Raw genomic sequence first — 20531 nt, 5'->3', positions numbered from 1 at the left:
CCAAAAACCTTTGAGACCAGATGGGTGTTTTAAAAAGTGAGTTTATCAGCTATATTAAAGAAAAACTCTCAAACAATATACATTTTAAATTTAAAAGGTAAACCAATAAAATAGTTAAATACTAAACAAAAACAAAACCCCAATCACTTGCAACTTTTCAGCATTTCTCAACAGGCTAAAACACACTATTTCTAAATTGATTGTTGTTAACTAAAATTAGCACTCGCATAAAACTCCCACATACCAGATGGCAAATCACAATAAACGTTTGGGCTGTTCGATGCACAACACTGTAGACATTTAAATACGCTGTCCAAAGCAAATCCAAAATAACATGGATACTGTATCAGAAATTATTGTTTTGGTGAAGGATGCCCATTAAATTAACTATAAACTAAAAATCACTTTCTGTGGTCTTCATTCTGCTCTCCCTAACTGAGGTGTAAATCAGGATTAACTCTACTGAAAGCATTAGAGTTACTCTAGTGCAAAAAAAATCTCAGATGGGTAGTTCTGTTAGCCTGTAGATTCAAAACCAACAAGCAATCCTGTGGCAACCTAGAGACTAACAAATTTATTAGGTCATGGGCTTTCATGGATAAGATCATCTGATGAAGTGGGCTTTACCCACGAAAGCTCAAAGACTAATGCATTCATTAGTCTCTAAGATACCAAAGGCCTACTTGTGGCTTTTCTAGTGCGCAAGTTACTGTAAATAAGACCAGATTTAGGAGAAAAGTGCATTAAGACTGAACAATTCACCCATACTCAGCAAAACAGTTAAGCACATGCTTAAGTTCCATTTGCTGCAGTGAGACTTAAGCACATAAATGTTTTAGTGAATTGGATTCCAAAAGCTAATCAAAAGTACACTGAAATCAACAAAAAGGCTCCCATTAACCTGAACTGACTTTGGATCAGATCCTAAATTCGGCAACATTTTCTCATACGTGCACCTAGACATAATTTATCCCATTTTTAAGTACCAAGTTACTTTAAAAATTTTGAAGATACCAATTAGTTGGTCATTTCCACAATTCTTTTCTTTCTTGAACACAGATGCAAAAAAAGTTATATTACAAAGATGAACCGCTGCTACAATATGCTGTTTAAATGTCCACAAAAAGCATCTAAGAGCCATAAAGGGAATTAAAAACTATTTTTATTCATGCAGCTGGCCTACCATACATACATTCATTAAGCTGGTATCAACCAAGTTTTAACTAAAGTTAGTTATGGAAACTCAAATATGATTAATGCAAATTAATATCTGGACAAGACCCTGCTCTATCTACCAAAGATAAGACCTGTAACAAGCCACATTTTTAAGCCCTGAAGTTTAAGTCATTTGCTCACATCTCTCTCTCCGGCTTTGTCTACACTTTAAAGTTTAAAGCACAGCCGCAACAGCATGGCCATGACAGAAGCAGTGGGAGAGAGCTTCCCCATCGCTCTAGGTAAACCACCTCCACAAGGATTGGCGCTAACTGCACAGGAAATACAGCTCCCAGCACTATAACTTGCTGTACTAACGTGGGTTGAGAGAAGGTGATTTTTCACACCCAAGCTAGAATTTTGCAGTACAGTAAAGTGCCAAGATGCTATCACAATCAGAATATTTCAACAGTACTATAAAACAGCAATGCAAAAGAGGACTGCAGCCATTCTTTTGTCATGCTTAGCTATTCCTCACTTTATATTTCATGCTAAGGCTTTTCAGCTGCGCTGCAACTCAGGGCCAAGTCAATGAGCTGGTCAACCACTAAAATAATCAACTATACATATCTGTTGAACACATCAGAAATGAGGTCTCTAAAATGACAGAATGGTGCACTCCCCAAAGCGATAGCCTACTGTTCAAGAGCAGAAAAATCATTTAGAAGCTAGTGTTGTTTGCAACACAATCTTCTTCCATGCATATGACAAAATGGATCTGATGAAGTGTGTCTTTGCCCACTAAAGCTTATGCTCCAATAAATCTGTTAATCTACCAGATGCCATGGGATTTCTCGTTGTTTTTTTAATTTTCTTCTATGACTCAGAAGCACAAAACGAACATGGCAGAAATAAATGCAATAAAAATATTGCTTAGGATCAAGGATTATGGGTGGAAAGAGGGATATCAATCAATAAAGGGAGGAGGTATTTTGAGAGTCCACGTTACCCAAATGTGAAACCAAGTCAGAGTGCACACGAATCCCTAAATTCCTCTTCTTCCAAAGACTGCACAGTCCTACTGACTTTAACGGGACTACTCGCATACTTGGAGTTGAGCACATGCATCAACTAACATTTTATTGCATTGTCCTGGAAAACCAAGACTCTACAGAATCAGAAGCAGTGAATGAGGATTTTTTCTAAAAATGCAGCCATTATATATATATTTATAAAGTTTACATTAAAAAGTCATGAATAAGCCACAGTAGACGGAAATAAAATCAGCCTATCTTCAGGGAGATAGCATGGGTCTCTGGAGAGGGCACAGAAAGGGGAGACTGGAGACTTGGGTAGCTCTCCTAGTTTTGCCATGGACGCATGGCACAGTCTTAAGCAAGTCAGTTCTCGTCTGTCCCCGAGTGCAGATAGTAATGCTTTAGTATCCTTTGAGAGCTGTGGATAAACAACATTCTAAAGCAGTGTTACTGACTTGGTCAGATGCTACCATTGCAATGCCATGGGCTCTCCTTGGGAAAGACAGACAGCTCCAGAACCCAGTCCCAAAACTGTTCAGGCTGGCAGAGAACACTGGAAATTCAGTCCTCATAATGCTTACAGGGGGACTGGAGGAGCAGGCAGCATCTCTCTTTAGCGCCCCTTTGCAGAGAGTTGCATGAAGGGGCTTTCCCCTTCCTTTCACGTAGATGGACATCAGCCAAATAACCAGATAATCACATCACTGAAGGGAAAGCCCCTTCCACCTCCCTTCCTGGAAGGAAAGTCAGATCAGACTGCAGAGGGAATGGCTTCAGACAAAGCTGTTTAAATTGAAGCAAAAGAGGTTTGGGTTAGATATTTAAAAAAAAAAACAAAAACAAAACACCTTCCCAATTGCAAAGCTTGTTAAACACTGGAACATATTATCGATGAAGGTTATTGATTCTTTTGTCATTGAAGGTCTTAAAGAAGGCTAGACAAACACTTGTCAGGCAAAGCTAAACAATGCTTAGTCCCTCCTCAGTGCAGGACACTGGACAAGACTGACTGAGGTCCCTTCCAGTCCTGTATTTCTTTGATTGAGACAGATCTGTTCCTCTACCCTGAGAAGCAATCCAGCCAAGTCAGAGCTGACAAGTGCCACAGAGCAGCCCAAGGGAACACTGTGCTGGGGATGAGCCAGAGTGCAATCTCCAGGAATGTTAAATCTGACAACTTTGGTAAAGTTAAAGCAAATTAAAAAAAAAATCCCATACCAAAAACGCAATCTTCAAGTCACAAAATTAAGATTATGCTCAAAGGCAAATAAAGGTATAATACATTTTAGCATCAACATTATTTTACCCTTAAAGTCTATCAAGGTGGTATCCCTGAAACCCAGTAAATCCATGCCCTACCTGAAAGATTCCATTTGCTGTCTTGAAAAAACAGACAGGTATGCCTGCTACCTCATAATTTCAAACATTATATTCAGATTCGAGTCTAAAAATGAAGAGGCAACCCACTCATTACAAGCAGACAGCAAACAAGGGGGGGAACACCCCTCATTTTAAGGTATTTACACATTATTGAACCCTATCAGGAACAACTATCAGAGGGGGAGCCGAGTTAGTCTCTCTCTTCAAAAACAACAAGTCCTGCGGCACCTTACAGACTAACAGATATTTTGGAGCATAAGCTTTGGTAGGCAAAGACCCACTTCCTCAGATACATGAGTGGGGTGGCGGGAGTCTTTAAAGAGGGAGTCTCAGTACAAGGGAAGGGCCAGAGCTGGCAAGGTCTATTCCGTCAGGGTGGAATAGTTCATTCTTTCTGCAAAACAATATGGTTATAGCTGCAGCCCTCAGGCTCGTTGAACTAACAGTCTAGTCTTCCTACCTCATTTACGTAAGAAACTTTTGCTAGCAAAGCAGCCGATTTGCCATGGGGGGGGGGGGGGCTTTAAACACACAGACGAGCTCTAGCAGCGCTAGTCGGAAACAGCCAGCGACTTGCACTGCGGTTACAGCCTGCTCTTACCGCGCCTCCCCAGCACAGGCTCCTGCCTTGCGAAGCAGGGCACCAGAAGAAGCCCCCGTTAGAAAGGCTGTCAGTGCAACTCAGAGAACAACGCTCCCTCTCCAGAAGTGCCCAGGCGTCAGGTACATTGAAAACAGAAACAACCCCCGCTCCCGCTCTCTGGCAGGAGACGTCCCCAGCAGGGGAGTGGGCACTGACGGGAGCGTTAGTGCCTCAGGCCAGGGAGCGGTTGTCTCTTAGCAACACATGGGCTGGGCAGCTCCCGCCCGCCGCTCGGTCACGCTAATGCAACACAGCTGGGGGTGCCCCCCCGCAGCTCGGGGAAGGTGGAAGTGGCGCCACACTCGAGCCTGCGTGAAGGTAGAGGGGCCACAACACGCGGGGACAACCCCCCCCCCCGGAAATGGGAGAGTCCAGAGGAGAGCGAGAGGGTAGCGACCCCCACGCACAGCTGGGGCCTCTCATACCACCTGCCCGATCCCCCGTTGGGCGACTGAGGAGCCTGCGCCACGCGCTCTCGGCGTGGCTCCCGCGTCCCCCAGCGGGGCCGCCCCGTCCGGCTTCAACGGCCTAGGCCGGCCTCCCCCGCACCCCCTCCCGCCGGGAAAGGGCCCCGCGCGCAGCAGCGCCAGCCCCAGGGCGGCTTCTTCCCCCCACGCACCGGCTGCGGCTCCTCCGCCCGCGCCCGCTCGGTGGCTGCGGCAGTCCCCGGCTGGCAGGAGCGGGCTGCCGACCTGCCCGCTTCCCTCTCGCATAATCCCCGGCGAGGGCGCGCAGGGCAGCGGCGGCTACCGGGCACCTCCGCGCTGCTGGCCAAGGGGGAACCGCGGCGGCGGCGGCTGCAAGCCTTCGGCTCCAGGCGGGCCTCTCGGGGCGGCTGTAAGGGGAGGAGGGGCGCCCCGGCTCGGCCCCTGCCCTTGGGCAGCGACAGGGACCCGGCCGGCAGCCTCGTCTCCCGGGCGAGCCTTGCCCACTGCTGCAGCGCGCGGCCACTTCCTTCCCCGGCTTGCAGGCATTCCCTCACTCGCGGCAGCGGGAGCAGGAGGGGAAAGCCGGGCGGGCTGTGCCCCCCTCCGGCCACGCTGGGGTACAGCAGCCTGGGCCGGGAACACCTGCGGGCTCCTGCGCCCTGAAGCCGAGCTCGGGCGCTTGACCGAGGTGGCGGGGGCGTCTCCCTCTGCAAAGCTAGCTAGTCCCCCTTAGGCAGTTTCCTGGCCCCAGCCCCGGGGAGGAAGAGGTGCAACAACCTGGGGTTATCCTGTTGCAGTGGTTCCCACCCTTTTCGCTAGTTTAGACCCCCGAGTCCTCCAGATCGTTTGGACCCCCATTTTATTTGTTCTGATCATGTTTATTTTTAACGGACCCCTGCAAAACCCTCGAAAACACCCCCCCAAGGGTCTGCAGCCCCCTGGTTGGGAACCACTGGCCCAAGGAATAATATTACACTTACACCACACTCTTGAGGGACAGAGCTCCACCTGCTTCATAAAGGTAGGTCAGCATCTTTGTCCCCATTTCTCAGATGTAAAACTAAGGTATCAGGAAGTCAGCTGACTTTCCCAAGTGGCCATAATGCATTAATGGCAATGTGCGGTGTAGGACCCTCTCCTACTGCTCGGCTCCATGAAGGATCTTCCCCAATTGCCCTATTTCTGATGGCACATCTGTGTGCAGAGCACTTCATGCCAGTAATGCCAATGCATTGGAGGACTTAGGAAACACCATTCTCATAATGCTATTGTTATGGTCATTGCTGGAGTCAATGGCTTCAGAACCATAGTCAAATACAAGGTAGAGGACACTGAGTGTTGAGTGACATTGAGGGCAAACAACTGAAGAGCTTGGGGCTTCCTATCCATACCGAAAATAAATCGGGTCAGCTAGACTAGGAGTACACAAAGTGGGAAGCTGACCTCCTCAGGGGGCATGAAATATAGGTGGGGTAGCTCAATTGGCTCCTGGAACTCAGGCTCAGCTATCACCTTAAAAATGTTGAAATATATTAGTTTAATCAGTATATACATGTAAAAATTTTTACAATCCACATTTTCTTTCTTACTCATGCCAAAGTTTTTTTCATATGAACATAACCAAAATTCTTATCAGTTTGAATCACCTTAGACATGTTGTGGAGGCCCTGCCTTAAAAGTTTGCTCACTCCTCTTACACTCAAGTGAAAGGGCTTCAACTCTCAAATTGCAACCACTCAGACAGCACAACAAATACTTGTAAAACTCCTCAGGTGACTGAGTGTGGGTGTAAGGCACAGGTCATCATCACAAGCTCAGAGTAGAGAGGCCACGTGGCTTTATGAAGCCTTGTTCCAAAAATAGTAACAGAGAGGTAGCCATATTAGTCTGTGCTCTAATACAACAGAACAATCATGTAGCACTTTAAAGACTGACAAAATAATTTATTAGGTGATGAGCTTTCATGAGACAGAAGTGGATCTGTCCCCAGAAAGCTCATCACCTAATCAATTATTCTGTTAGTTTTTAAAATGCTACATGACTGCTGTTTTTTAAATGTTCATTCACTTCCTAGGCCAGGGAAGATTTCCTATTGCTCCTTTTTCCCTTTTTAAATTTGTTGTTACCCTTCAATAAATATACTCCAGTATATTAATTACTTGGTCTGCATCTCAAAGACCTGTGTGTGGCTTTTCTGTAATTTCACAAATCAGTGTTTTCAGGCTGGTTTGATAATGGTTGCCTATATCATTTCCATCCAATGATAATGGGGCTGTTTAAAGTTAATTTACAGTAATTACAAGCTACTGATAAGCTGCATCCCACTAGCTCTCCCTTAGTGATTTCTCTTTCATGTTACCTTTTCATCACATGGCATAGAGTTTGAACTCAGTGGCTGAAATTAGGAAGATTAATATTTTAATCTGGCTTCCCACTCTCCTTTAAATTATCAGTGCTTGTTACAATTTCAACACTGGTTGATTCTGAGATACTAAGCAGGACCAGAGCAGCACAGAGTACTCTTACACCTTTCCTCACTAACAGGATTGGATAAAAGCAAGAGAATTACAGTGATTTATTCTGATTTGAAGCATGAGAAGCAATGCTCTTTTTGTGCTGATACTGAGTGCCTGCATCTCAGCAGCCACAGCTGTGGGACTGGAAGGGGGTTGAGCTGGTAGAATACCAGCCTTTTTTTTTTTTAACTGAAAAAAAAATAAGTAACTAGATTTGGTACATATTTTTAAAAATGGCATGTCCTTTGTTATTGTAATTGGTTATTTAAAATATTTTATTTGATTACTTCTTATCACATCACACTCAACAACCAATTGGTAAAGCCAGAAGACAATTGAATTCCTACCCAAAACTCATTAGCCTCATCCACAGAATTGCACTATCAGCACACTCAACTTTCTTCCTTATTGCAGCATATTCAGGATCCATCGCCCCTCCTTCAAAGTTTTAAATGTTTCTCACCACTGCCTTATCATCCAGCATTCATTCCCTACTTTCTTATTCTTGTTCCTTATTGCTCTCTTAACCTTTTCTATTAAATTCCAGAAGTTTGCCTCCTACACAGCTGTAATAATCTCCAAAGTCTTGTCCAGTCCCCTTCATCTCCTCAAAACCCATTCCTCCAAGCCTTGTATCCAACGAGCTCATCTGCTGCATTTTTATGCTGTCAGGGATTTTTATCCCTTAGGCATTATCGTCCCTGTGGGCCGGGGGAGCAAGCCCTTGGCTGTATAACATCATGCAGGCACATGACAAATCTAAAGTTACATAGGCTGCCATTTAGCAGCACCCTGCAACCGTCACTCTGTGTCAGTTGGTTTCCCCGGTAACCTGAACTCATGAATAATTCATGATCTAGGATTTAAAAATCCAGGCTTCTGATTGGGTGAAGTAGGAGTTTCTAGTAACTTCCACCGCCGGGAGGACCTGGTAGAGAACCACAGGTAGAATCATGAATATTCAAATTGTTTTATGAATCATGTGTGAACCTTTTGTATATAAGTAGGTGCCTCATATCATTCTGGGGCCCTGGAGTTTCACAGGCAAGGACCCTGTGACTCCGCACGGGGGAGCGTGGCTGCCGGTCGGTGTCCGCTGAACCCCGAGGCTAGCCGCAAAGCGAAGAGAGGCAGGAACATCGCAGCGCTGCCACGTCATCTGCGGTGCTCACCAGCCACAGCTACCAGCGCACCCAAGTGACAAGCGGCCTCAGCGGGGACGTGGCTGGGTGGCAAATTGGCCTGTCACCGCCAGGCGGCAGGTACTGCGTGCCCAGCCACTGAACCCTGAAGTCGCCACCACACCTGTGGCATTACCATCTTGCTTGTGTTAACTTCATTGCCGCCATCTTAATTGATCTTTCATCATTGGCTTTTTCACTACCAATTACTACACCCACCTGGACGTGACAACCACCGGATGTGACCAACTACCTTGATAACGACTACCAGACTTGACTCTTTACCTTATCTAGTAACTCATCAAACAAGTAATCTTTTACTCGACTTTACACAGGGCCAGGCCTAAAGGCCCAGGCTGGGTCTTTCTTGTAATACAAATGTAAATATTATATTAATGTGCATACTAAATATGTTTAATTATTACATAGTATTGTTTGTCTTAGTTATTAGTTAGGATTGCTAGTAGTAAGATAGTTAATTAACATAGTTAATTAATACTCAGATAGAAGTGTAATATATAAGTAAAATATTGATTACCGTGCCCTAACTTTGTTGTTCCATTCTCATGCTACCTCTGTGATCTGGGGAGCAAGCTGTAAAGGACATCCGGGTTGTGGGGCTGGTGTTGGACGGAATACCGGGCACCAGCCGGGGCCAGATTAGCAACCTGGCTCCAGGGATAAAGGTGGGGAGTAGCACCCCCGCCTACCCCCTGGTAGCCTGGGAATCTGAACACCCGCTCCCAGTTACCTTTTCTCCTTAATCAATACATGTTTGTATATATGCACATATTATAGTATAGTATAATATAATTAACATAGTATAGTATAGTAGAAATAGTTGTTGGCAAGAGAAAGTTGCAAACTTAATAAAGATAGTTTTATTGTTTGTTCAACACTCTCTCGCTCTTCCTCAACTTCTCCTTCTGCGAGCTCCTCCCCTCTGGTCCCCGTTGGCTCCATGCTCCTCTCCTGCTTGGTTCAGGGTGGTTGGGTCCCCCTGCCCCAAGAAACCGAGGGTCCCCGCGCCTGGCTCACCTGCCGTCATTTGCAGGGAGAAAACCGTCCATGGCGTGACATATGCCTCACCGGTTTCTGTTTTATTTCCACATTAGATTATTACAATTTGAAAACAGGGGCCTGTCTTTCTTTTGCAATGTGTCTGTCCACATTACACTATACACTAGAATATAAACTAACCGAAACCAGTTGGGTGCAAGCTACTTAAGGGGTTGCTATTGAAGTAACAAAACTCCAAACCTGAGTCCGATGACAATTTTGTGAGACTCTGGACCTGGTGCTTTTCATTTTTTTTTTACAGCACATCTCAGGTGATTTAGTTCAGAGATAATCATCCCTACCTATATTTCCCAGAGCAGGGATATCAGTCAGTTGGTCTGGAGATAACTTAACTTACCTGCCCCTCACTACACTTTATATAATCCTGTAATTTGGGCAACAAATCAAACCAGGATCCAGGAATGAAGCTAATAGCAATTCTTAGTTAATTCCCCATCCCTGCAATGCAAAGACGTGCCATAAGAATAGAAGGAATTACAAAGGGAAAACAACATATTTGGAAAGAGCATAACTATGTTCCAACCTTTTGAAAATATAATTACATCCTCAGCACAAAGAAGTTTAAATTTTTGTTAAAGGAAAGCCATCCTAAAATTGTACATTTCACATCTAATTTAAAGGGACACCATTCAGAAATATCAGCTCCAATAACAGTTTAAAAAACAGCCACTGATTTTGGGTATACCTGTTTCTCAGAACCCAGCTTAAAAACACAGTGGGCCTGATTTTCAGAAGTGTTCAATGCTTAGATTTTCCACTGACTTAATTTGGAGCTGCAAGTTCTCAGCTCTTCTGAAAATCAGGCATGAGATGTCTTAAGTAGGGCAACCGAAATTAGTGATACTTTTTGAAAATACTGGATTGACATGTAGGAGTTTTTCTCTGTAGCAAGAGATCATAAACAGAAATAGATGAAAGAGCCTTACCTAATGGGAAGTTACTTCCAGACAGAAATGATATAAAAAACTTACTTGAATGATTTTTTCCTGATGTCAACAAATGACAATAATAAAAGGCAATGACACCAGAGAGGGTAGGATGGAGGTAAATATAGGTCTAAAATGAAGGTAGTGGAGCGATAATAGAATAGCTGAAATTGGAAACCAGTAGGTATCAGTTATCCAAGGAAAATTGGCTCTTCTGATAAGTGAGGGAAGAGAACAGATTTGTAAACCATAAAAAGCACTTAAGTTAATATGAAGACTGAAGTCCTGTCTTAATTTCTGAGTGTAAACTTACAACGCGTTCTTGAGAAAAAGCCTTTGGGTTAAATGATATATTTTATGGCATTAGCAAGCATACTGTTATAATTCAAAACCATGGCCACACCTGTTCTGAGGAGTAGCATTGCAGCTGCTTGAAGGCCCTACTCTCCAGATAGTCACCTTATCGTGGTGAGTGGGCTTGTGTGTTCTAATGAACCTGAGAGTGATGCCACAGGGAGTCTCGTGCTCCCTGCAGGGACACCCATGGTGACAAGATCAAGGCAGAGCTCCAGACATAGAACGATCTTAAAAGTCGATCTTAAATGTCCTCAGTGGCAAAACAGGCAAAGGATAGCAAAGGTAATGCTACAACGGCTGTGAAGGCGGATAAAGGCTGCAGTGGACAGGAGACTCCCCAGTTGTGGATTCCATGCCATAGGACCTGAGTTTTCTATCCGTCAAGAACTGTTTGGTGGCTGCATTGCAAAAGTCCCCCCAGGACCCCTCTGTGTACTACTCTACTAAACTTAAGCCCTACAGCTACTGTCAAATGGCAACAGGAGCAGGATTGTGACATAGTCTGTGCTCAGGATCAGCATGATGTCCTCCTCATACATGCAATGACAAGTGCTGATGACTGCTGGACTGATCACCGCCTTATTCGATCCACAATGGTGATTAGGATTGTCACCAAATGGAGAAGTCAGAGGAAACAGATCTAATGAAAGATCAATGTACAAGGCCTGAAGGACCCCATCAGATGAAGTGACTTCCAGATAGCACTCCAAAGGAAGCTGCCAATAGTACACCCTGAAGATGTGGAAGAACACTGGTGTCAGTTGAAAAATGCCATCATTGCAGCTTGTGGAGAAACCACTGACTACCAGGCCAGGAAGCATCAGGGTTAGTTTGATGAGAACGATGGGGAAATTGAACACTTGATTGAGGCAAAAAGAAAAGCCTTTAGGGCCTGGCAAAGAGGCATCAACTGCACAACGAAGAGAAAAGCGCATGCCAAGGCAGAAGTGCAACATAAAACAAGGACTCTGAAAAACCAGTGGTGGACTGAGAACGTGTGAGGACCCCAGCCTCTTGCAGACATTAACAATACAAGAGGTTTCTTCAATGCTATCAAAGCTGTTTATGGACCGAGAAGCCATGAAATCCATCCCCTGAGATCAAAGGATGGTACCCAACTCTTGAAAGACAATGAAGCCATTGCTTCTCGCTGGAGGGAACACTATAATGAGCTCTTGAACTGCCCCTCCACCATGGCCCTAGAATCCCTTGACCAAATCCCTCAGCAAGCATCTCCTTCCTGGCAACAGCAGGCAAAAATCTTAGCTCGAATCCTTACAAACCAGTTAATGCCACACTGAGAAGAAATTCTCCCAGAATCCCAATGTGGCTTCTGACCATTCCGAGGAATAGCAAATGTGAGCTTCACTGCCCGGCAACTGCAAGAAAAATATTGTGAACACAGCCAAGCCTTATATATGTGTTCATCAACCCGACCGAAGTATTCGACTCAGTCAATTGTAGTGCCCTGTGGACCATCCTCTCAAAGATCGTCTGCCCCAAAAAAGGCATTAGCATTTTAAGGCTGCTTCACGACAACATGGCTGCTACAATATTGAACAACAGTGGATCCCAAAGCAACCCCTTTGAGGTCAAAATGGGAGTCAAGCAATGCTGCGTCATTGGCCCATCACTCTTCTGCATCTTCATTGCCATGACCGTTCACCTTATTGATGGCAAGCTTCTTGATGGTGTGAAGATTGTCTGTAGAAGGAATGGGAAGTTTTTCAATCTCAGGAGACTGAAGGCTAAAAGCAAGACCTCCACAACATCAATCATAGAGCTCCAATATGTGGATGACAGCATAGTTGTTGCTCTTTCTTCCACAGCCCTTCAGACCATCTTAAGTGCCTTCAATGAAGCATATGAGAATCTTGGCCTCAAACTGAACATCAAAAAGACCAAGCTACACCACCAACCTTCACCAACGAGACAACCTCATGCATCTTCTATTGAAATCAATGGAGAACTACTGGAAAATGTGGAGCAATTCCCATGCCTTGGAAGTCATCTTTCCACTAAATTTGACATTGATGCGGAAATCCAGCATCGTCTGAGCTGTGCAAGCTCTGCTTTCACCTGCCTGAGACAAAGGGTCTTCGGGAACCAGCACATCTATCCCAAGACAAAGCTCCTTGTACACTGTGCAGTGGTTGTTCCAACACTACTATATGCATGTGAAACCTGAACAACATACAAGCGTCATTTGCGGGCACTTGAACAATATCATCAATGCTGCAATCAGCAGAATCCTAAATCTCTCTTGCGAGGATAGGTGCATGAAGACTAGAATCCTGGAAGGGTCGAACATGGCCAGCACTGAAGCTATTATCATTCATCAACAACTTTGCTGGACTGGTCATGTGGTTCAGATGTCTGATCAGCGCCCCCCAAAACAGATTGTTTTTTCGAGTTGAAGGAAGGACAGAGGAGCATTGGGGATCAGTGGAAGCAATATAAGGACATGCTAAAGGTGCACATGAAAAAGTGCAGCATTGGTGTTGACACTTGGGAAAGCCTTGCCCATGACCATCCCCAGTGGAGAATGGTAATCCATGTGGAGGTGGTGCAATTTCAGAGGTCCCACCACAGTGCATACAACAGGTGGAGAAGAAGAGAGCATCAAACTGCCCTGCACCCCTCCAACATCTACTAACACCTGCCTCTTCAGTGATAAGATCTGCTGCTCTAGAACTGGGCTGATCAGTCACCAATGGACTCACAAATAGGAGGGTGACGTGAAGATGCCCTACTCGTTATTGAGTGACTACCAAGAGAAAAAGAGACCTTGCAGGTTGAGAATCTTATTCTCTAAATATTTGAATCCAATACACAAATCAGAATATAAAATGCCCAAAAGACTAGTTCTAGTCTATATTAGATTGCAGCAAGTATGATCCCCCTTCTCAGGTCCCCCTTTCATTGGCAAAATTAAGACTGCAGTATGCACACACACACTCTCACTTTTGGAGTGCCTGTGTACAGGCAAATGGGGAAGGTTCTTCACTGAATATTTTACAACCTAGCTGTCTATTGTTAGAATCAAACTTGTACAAGCTTCCTTTATGCCAATGGCCAGGCCCTTTCTGCTGCAAAGTAATCATACTGTTGACAGCTAGAACAGATGATGTGGTTAAAACCTACATTGTCACTGGTGTAGTATTCCTGAGACTAGTGTTATTCTTAAGCAGCAGGAACAAATTTAAATATTTAATATTAAAATATAAAACTCATACTAGGCATGTACCTTTGTAATGCCCCACCACCTAATAAATAAATATTATTCACCACAAAAATCTGTAAAAGGCAGATTTTATTTTTTAAATAAGCAAACATAACTGTGACTGGAACAAGGACAGCCTGAGGTTAGTGTCTGGCATATTAAACAAAAAAAAAATTTGCCTGGTTTTAGAATATCATGGGGAGAGAGGATGTGCTAGCACTCATGGTGATCCATTGTATCCGAACTTTACACCCTAGACCAGTTGAGATATAGCAACAGTGCTAGAAATTATCTTCTACAATAGGTCAATGGCAAGTAAGCTCGCAAATAACATCACAAACTATAGTCACCAAGGCATAATGCAAGTATTGCTTTTAGGTGCTAAAAGTATATAGAGAGCACTTGTTACAAAACTACTAAAGCAAAATATTAAACTCGGAATGATAAATTATATACAAACCCCTAAAAGCCCCAGTGAAACAGAACTCAACCCTCTTTCATTCATATTCAGGGTACTTCCTGAACCATACTACAGAATACATCTATTTCAAGTATTATACATCTCTTCGTTGTGTGCAATTATTTTGTGAGTGTGTGCGTGTGTGTCAAGGAGATAATTAGATGTGAATTTTATCAAGACAAAGTAGACACATTAAGTGCACGTTCACTACAGCAAAATAGTTCCTCAAGGGAAGATACTTATGGAGACTTTTTGAGTGATTACATTGGTTGTTACTTTTAATTACTCTTAATGATTACAAACAGACAGGAAATAGAAAACATGAACTCCTCTTCCAAAGGATGCTGAGAGGGAAAAATACAAGGCACTCTTCAAGTATCTAGGGCTTCTGCAAAGTGTGTCCTTTATTTCAGACTGTAAGGGGCATGCAAAAGATTTCCATACACAGTAAGCCCTCTACCGATGCTACCATATGTGACGTAATTTTGCAACACTCTGTATCTTCCCACTGCAAGCAGACTATCTTTAACACTCAAACCCTTTTCATTATTAAGACACAGAGGGGAAAGGTGCCCCTCACAGTCTGAGATAAAGGCCCCACTGTTTGTGCAAGCCCTAGAAACTTCAAGAGCTCCTTATATTTTCTCCTCTCTTAGGCTTTTAGGAAGGGCATTCTTATTTACCAAACACTAAGAAATTAGAGAACAAGTCCAGATGGCATGAAGTAGAATTTGGCCCTAAATACTTCCAACAGGATTCTAAATTAATTAGTAAGCATCACTGCTGAAGAAAAAAAATAATTCATGTGGTTCTGTCATATCCCTACCTCATCACAGAAGAAATATAATTTTGAAAAAAGACACACAATTTGTATAACTACTTGCTATGCATTTATACAGATGGGAATTTAATAGAATTCCAGTTTGCAATTATGCATTTAAGATGTCACAGTAACAACTTAAAATCAAGCCATAATATTTTAAATAAAAGGTGTTTACCATATGCTTGTAGATCCATACACCGCAGAAGCTTTGTGTTGCTTTCTGCACAATATAAAAGGTCAAAATATCATAGTTCCTATTATTTACAAGATAGATGATAATCTCTATAAAATGGTGAGCAAAATGAACTGCAAAAGGCTAACATGATTTTGTTCAGAAAACAAGCTGCTTCAGTTTACTTCCTTATTATAAACTGAATTCTTATTACACTATTTAAAAATAATTCACTTTTTCAAAAATAGTAAAATACATGATTAACATTGATTTCTCAAGTGTAAGAAAATATGCTTAAATATATGTGGCTGTTTGAATACAAAATATTGCTGTGTGTAAAGGATAACATGGTTGTAAAATCACTATTGAGGGTTTACAAAAATACAAAACAATTTGCATTTGCTGTGTGCATAATTCTACGTTAGTGCAAACAAAAGCATATCTGAATTTAATAGATAAAAGTCTCAAAGATTTGCTGAGGTACGTAAAACATGAAATCTTTTCAGTGTCATACGGATTGAGCCCAAGTCTCTATTGATCCTTTCCAAGCGATCCTCCAGGGCTTCCTAAAGAAAACATTTGAAAGAAGATAATATATTCAATAGAATATAGTTACAAGCAATGGTCCTTTTAAAATGAATGTGGTAGGCTCCCCAGTTTCCATTAGTTTCTTTTCTGATGCATCAACAGTTTTCTAACAATGCAAGGATACGTTCAAGTAGATAGCTTGCACTTAAGTCTGTGCTGCCACATCTTCATTATTACTGTTCCTTGTGCCAGCTTAATTATAGCTAGTATGTGTGTAACTATACAAGCAACCACTATGCTTTCATTTGCTGTGCAGATATAGGCTATGTCTACACTACAGTGATCTGGCGACAAAAGTTACTGTCGGAAGATATCTGCTGACAAAACTTCTGTCCACAGATTGTGGCCACACCCAAAAGCACCAGGGGGCAAGACTGCTCTCTTGACAGAGCGGCCAACTAGAAGCACAGCAGAGTTTCCCGGTGACCCAGAAGCCCTGTCTGTCAATAGAGGGCTCCCTTGGAGCGTCCACATGGCTTTTTTGTTGACAGAATCTGTAGAGAAAGGAGTTATGCCTCATGGAAGAGAGGCAGAAGGCTGTCAACAAAAGTGCCAAGTTCTGTCAACATTACATCAACAGAATGCATTTTTAGCGTGGACAACACATGTATTTTGTCAACAAAACCCTCTAGTGTAGATGCAGCCGTACAATATAACTCCAGAGGTACAAACTCCAAAGTTACAAACTGACCAGTCAATCACACACCTCATTTGAAACCAGAAGTATGCAATTAGGTAGCGGCACAAACACACAGAAAAGTGAGCACCATATTGTACTATGTTAAACAAACAGATTTAAAAAAAGATGGTAAAGCACTATTTTGTTCTCCATAGTAAGGTTGTACTAAGTCAATGTTCAGTTGTAACCTTTTGGAAGAACCACCGCAATTTTTTATTCAGAGTTATAACAACCTCCATTCCCAAGGGGTTCATAACTCTTCAACTTCTACTGTACTGGAAGTCCATGGTTTACAACCTGGGGTCCACAGACTATATCAAACAGGTTTGCAAAAGGTTGTCGTTGCCATAAACCAGTGGTTTTCAACCTAATGTCCACAGACATGCTGGCCTTGTCTAAGATTTTCAAAGGGGTGCATACCTCTATTTGTAGTTCTAGGAACCCAATGCTCTCACTTTCAAGACCTTCACATATCAGTTGATTTAAGTGATTCTGGCTGTGAATCCGATTTACACCTCATTGTTTTTTAATTTGGTGCTCAGCTATCACTATGACTAATAACCAATTTCCATGAAAAGCTAAAGATTCAAACCAATTCATGTGCAGTGTAGATTGGAATGGAAAACGTCCTGTTATAAATCAAACCCCTAAACCATACCTTTTCAGTAGCAAAGCAGAAAATACATATTGACTGAAAAAACAGACACACGGAAATAAGTGTTTTCACCTGGTTTAATCTGGCTTGTAAAGTCATTCTTCCCCCACTGCAAGGTATTCGACTCAATGCAGCTTCAATCTAGTAACACAAAATACTGTAGCTGTAAATTGAAGAGCTAGTATAAACCCATCTGGTCTTTAATCCGAAGAAAGTCAGCGATATGTTAGAGATATATATATGCAGTGTAGTTGCTTAGGGTGTGTGTGTGTGAAAAAGGTATCCCATACTATAAATGTACGCCTGCCTGCCCACCCTCACAAATATCCCTTTGAAGAACAGAGCACTCTTAATTGGTGCTAGAATGGTTTAATGCACAAACCTTGTATGTTTGAAAGGCTAGTTTAAATCTCAGCTTGTTGCACTGTCAGAACAAGGCTGAGAACTTGGCATTGGTTTGAGTGAGGTATAGTGCAAGCTGTATGGCTGTGTCACCAGCCTCTATCTTATACAAATGCATTTATTCACAAATTTAGAAGAAAAATTATTTTTACCTGTTGCTTTTCTTGTGTGAGTTCATCAAAGAGTCTCTCAGTTTCAGCTAATGTCTTAGTTCTTGATGTATACTTTAAATCGGCATCATAAGGTGCTACTGGTGGAGAAATACTTTTTTCATTTTTGTGTGGTACAGTCCTCTCTTCCCAATCAGATCCCATGGGTCCTTTCTTCATTCCAGTGTGCAAAGATTCAGTGCAAGAACTATGTTTAACATAGCTGTCAGTGCCTTTACCTGAATGCTGTTCTCCTATGACAGGATGAAAGTGCTGCTTACTTTTTTAAATGCTCCATGATAATATACATTATACATAATAGAACATAAGATGAACCATAGGTAAAGCAATGAATCACTGTCATTCTGTAGGACACAAACTGACAAAGGCATGAAAATTCACATTTGAGGCTTTTATCACAAATTCACTAACATATTAAATTATGCCTCATGATATTAATAGAACTGTCTCAAGATGAAGCTAAACTGAGGTAAACTTTACCTAATATTGATTAGCTTCTGTTGGTGACTGGAGATTTACAACAAAATAATGTATACAATATTAAACCAGAATATTTAATATAGGTAATGACAAATATTTCACTGTATCCTCAGACTACACTTTATATTATGAAGAATTAAAAGTATGATTGAATACTAAATTTAAAATGTAGTATAACGAATATATATTCTGTATGTATAAAATATCAATAAAACACATTCAGTAGTTTAATAAAAGTATGGTTAAAAATGAGGTTTTCATCCAACTATTTAAAAATTAAATAAAAGTAGCTTCATTGTTATAATTAATTTTCTCTATTTGGATGCAACACTTACAATATTTATTAAAGATATTGAATACGCATAATTATATGGCTCTGCATAACATATCCATTGCTTAACTAAATTAGAATATAGGAAATGTATTTCTTTTCTTTTTTCCGTTAAATAATTTGTTCTATTTTTTGTGCATGAGTATAAAAATTTAAGTATTTACTGCATTAATAGTAATCTTCTACAGCTACAAGCAATATTACTATTGCATTTATTTATTGGAAAATAAAACACTGAGCCTTTTTTGAAAAAACTGTTTTGCTTCCTCTTATCTAGTCAGTAGAAGCTATGTGGAGAAAAACTGTTCCCTTTAGGAGGATGAAAAGAAAACTAAAAAAATCAAATTTATATCCATTCTGACAAACTACCTTCTTTGTCATCTAGTGAAAGAAACTGGAGTCGTTTTCTTGGATTGTTATTTTGAAGTGTAGATGTAGTAGCAGTTTCCAAATCATCCAGAAGTATACTGAATCTACAGAATAATGGAGTTTAGAACAGGGGTGTGCTTGTTAGAAATGCCTCATATTTTTCTTTATTAAAAACAACTTCCTCTTTAGTGAAAAATGTAATCCCTTTGGAGTCTCCTAATTACAATCACACCCTCAGTTTTCCTTTGCTTCCATATATCAAAGGCCTTGAAGCATGCAACCAGCTTTTCCTATTGGAAGGATAGGTCTACACAGCAACTTATTTCAAAATAATATCCATTACTAATAATTGTAATAATTTCAAAATAGCAGTTGCTTATTTCAAAATTGGCAAACCTCATTCTATCGCATCTACACTACGTTCCCCTTTCAAAAGGGGATTGCAAATGGGAGAGACTGAAAATGCAAATGAAGCACTGATTTACAAATCTCATGCTTCATTTGCATAATCTCATGTAATCGCATTTTCAAGAAATTTCTTTCTAAAACAAAAACAGCAAGGTAGACAGGGTTCCTTCAAAAATTAACCCCATTTTCAAAAGCACCTTTCTTTCTGAAACAAAGGAAGCTCCCTGTACAGCCAGCGGCCACCTGTCATTGTCTGAGCGTCAGCTCCAGTGCCTATGACAGCTACAGCGCAACGTCCATATGCTCCCACTCCATGCTGAGCTGGAGTAATAGGAGTCTGAAACTGACTCTGCCTCTAATGCAGAAGACCATGGCGGCACCAGAGGTCCCGGTTGCCTGCACCAACCCATGCTGGACTGGCGCCTGTGCCACTGCTGCCAAATAAGGTATATGAGACGGAGCGGTCATCAGTACCCAAAACTGTTGAAACTGGTACCAGAAAAGACGACAACAATGTTGACAGAGAAGGGAGCTGCATGGCACCCTGGGTCAGCATTGGCACCATGGGCAGCACCTCATGCACGGGCATATTTTCTTTTGGCAGCGATGGGCCCGACACTGTTATCTGTATTAAGCCCTGCACCACACTAAATGCCTCTGGCATCAAGAGCAGTCTGGGTGAATTCGGGCTCCTGCCCTGTGCCCTAGTCCATGACGCAACAGAGCAGACACCTTGGGAACATCCCGGTGCCTTGCCCCTGAAGGGGATTGGCCCTATCATGCCTCTTTTTCTTCCAAGACACAGGGGACTGGTGCTTATGGCACCTTAGAGCTCTAGCACCTGCACCTGTTCACGGTGCCGAGAGTTTTTGGATGGCACCGACGATGACGCTGGTGCACTTCGCACCAATGAGACTCCGCTGCAAGCCCCCAATGGGGATACGTCCAGGATGTAGGGCCGCCTCCATGAGCAGGACTTTAAGTCCTTGCACTGTGTCTTTCAGAGTCTTGGGTTTAAAAGATTTGCAGATGGTGCAATAATCTCCACAATGCCCCTCACCCAAACTG

General features: G+C 42.4%; 2 protein-coding genes across 8 annotated transcripts in view; both read right to left on the bottom strand.

The window, feature by feature from the left end:
- The window catches only part of PITPNM2 (phosphatidylinositol transfer protein membrane associated 2), a 230574-nt gene extending 225408 nt beyond the window's left edge, over positions 1-5166 (bottom strand). For all 5 annotated transcript variants that reach the window (XM_075012768.1, XM_075012770.1, XM_075012769.1 and 2 more), the window contains exon 1: positions 4835-5166. The gene's annotated coding sequence lies outside the window, so the exon portion shown is untranslated. The remainder of the gene's footprint in view (positions 1-4834) is intronic.
- An 8905-nt stretch (positions 5167-14071) lies between these two features.
- The window catches only part of MPHOSPH9 (M-phase phosphoprotein 9), a 59736-nt gene continuing 53276 nt past the window's right edge, over positions 14072-20531 (bottom strand). For all 3 annotated transcript variants that reach the window (XM_075012893.1, XM_075012894.1, XM_075012895.1), the window contains 4 exons: positions 19056-19159; positions 17858-18108; positions 17376-17444; positions 14072-15947 (listed from right to left, as the gene is read on the bottom strand). In XM_075012893.1, the coding sequence (XP_074868994.1) occupies positions 15846-15947; positions 17376-17444; positions 17858-18108; positions 19056-19159 (526 nt within the window). In that variant the 3' untranslated portion in view covers positions 14072-15845. The remainder of the gene's footprint in view (positions 15948-17375; positions 17445-17857; positions 18109-19055; positions 19160-20531) is intronic.

The sequence above is a fragment of the Carettochelys insculpta genome, chromosome 18, assembly GCF_033958435.1.
Source record: "Carettochelys insculpta isolate YL-2023 chromosome 18, ASM3395843v1, whole genome shotgun sequence".
Lineage (NCBI taxonomy): Eukaryota > Metazoa > Chordata > Testudines > Carettochelyidae > Carettochelys > Carettochelys insculpta.
The sequence above is the reverse complement of the archived record's forward strand: the minus strand, read 5'-3'. Positions and strand labels throughout refer to the sequence as shown.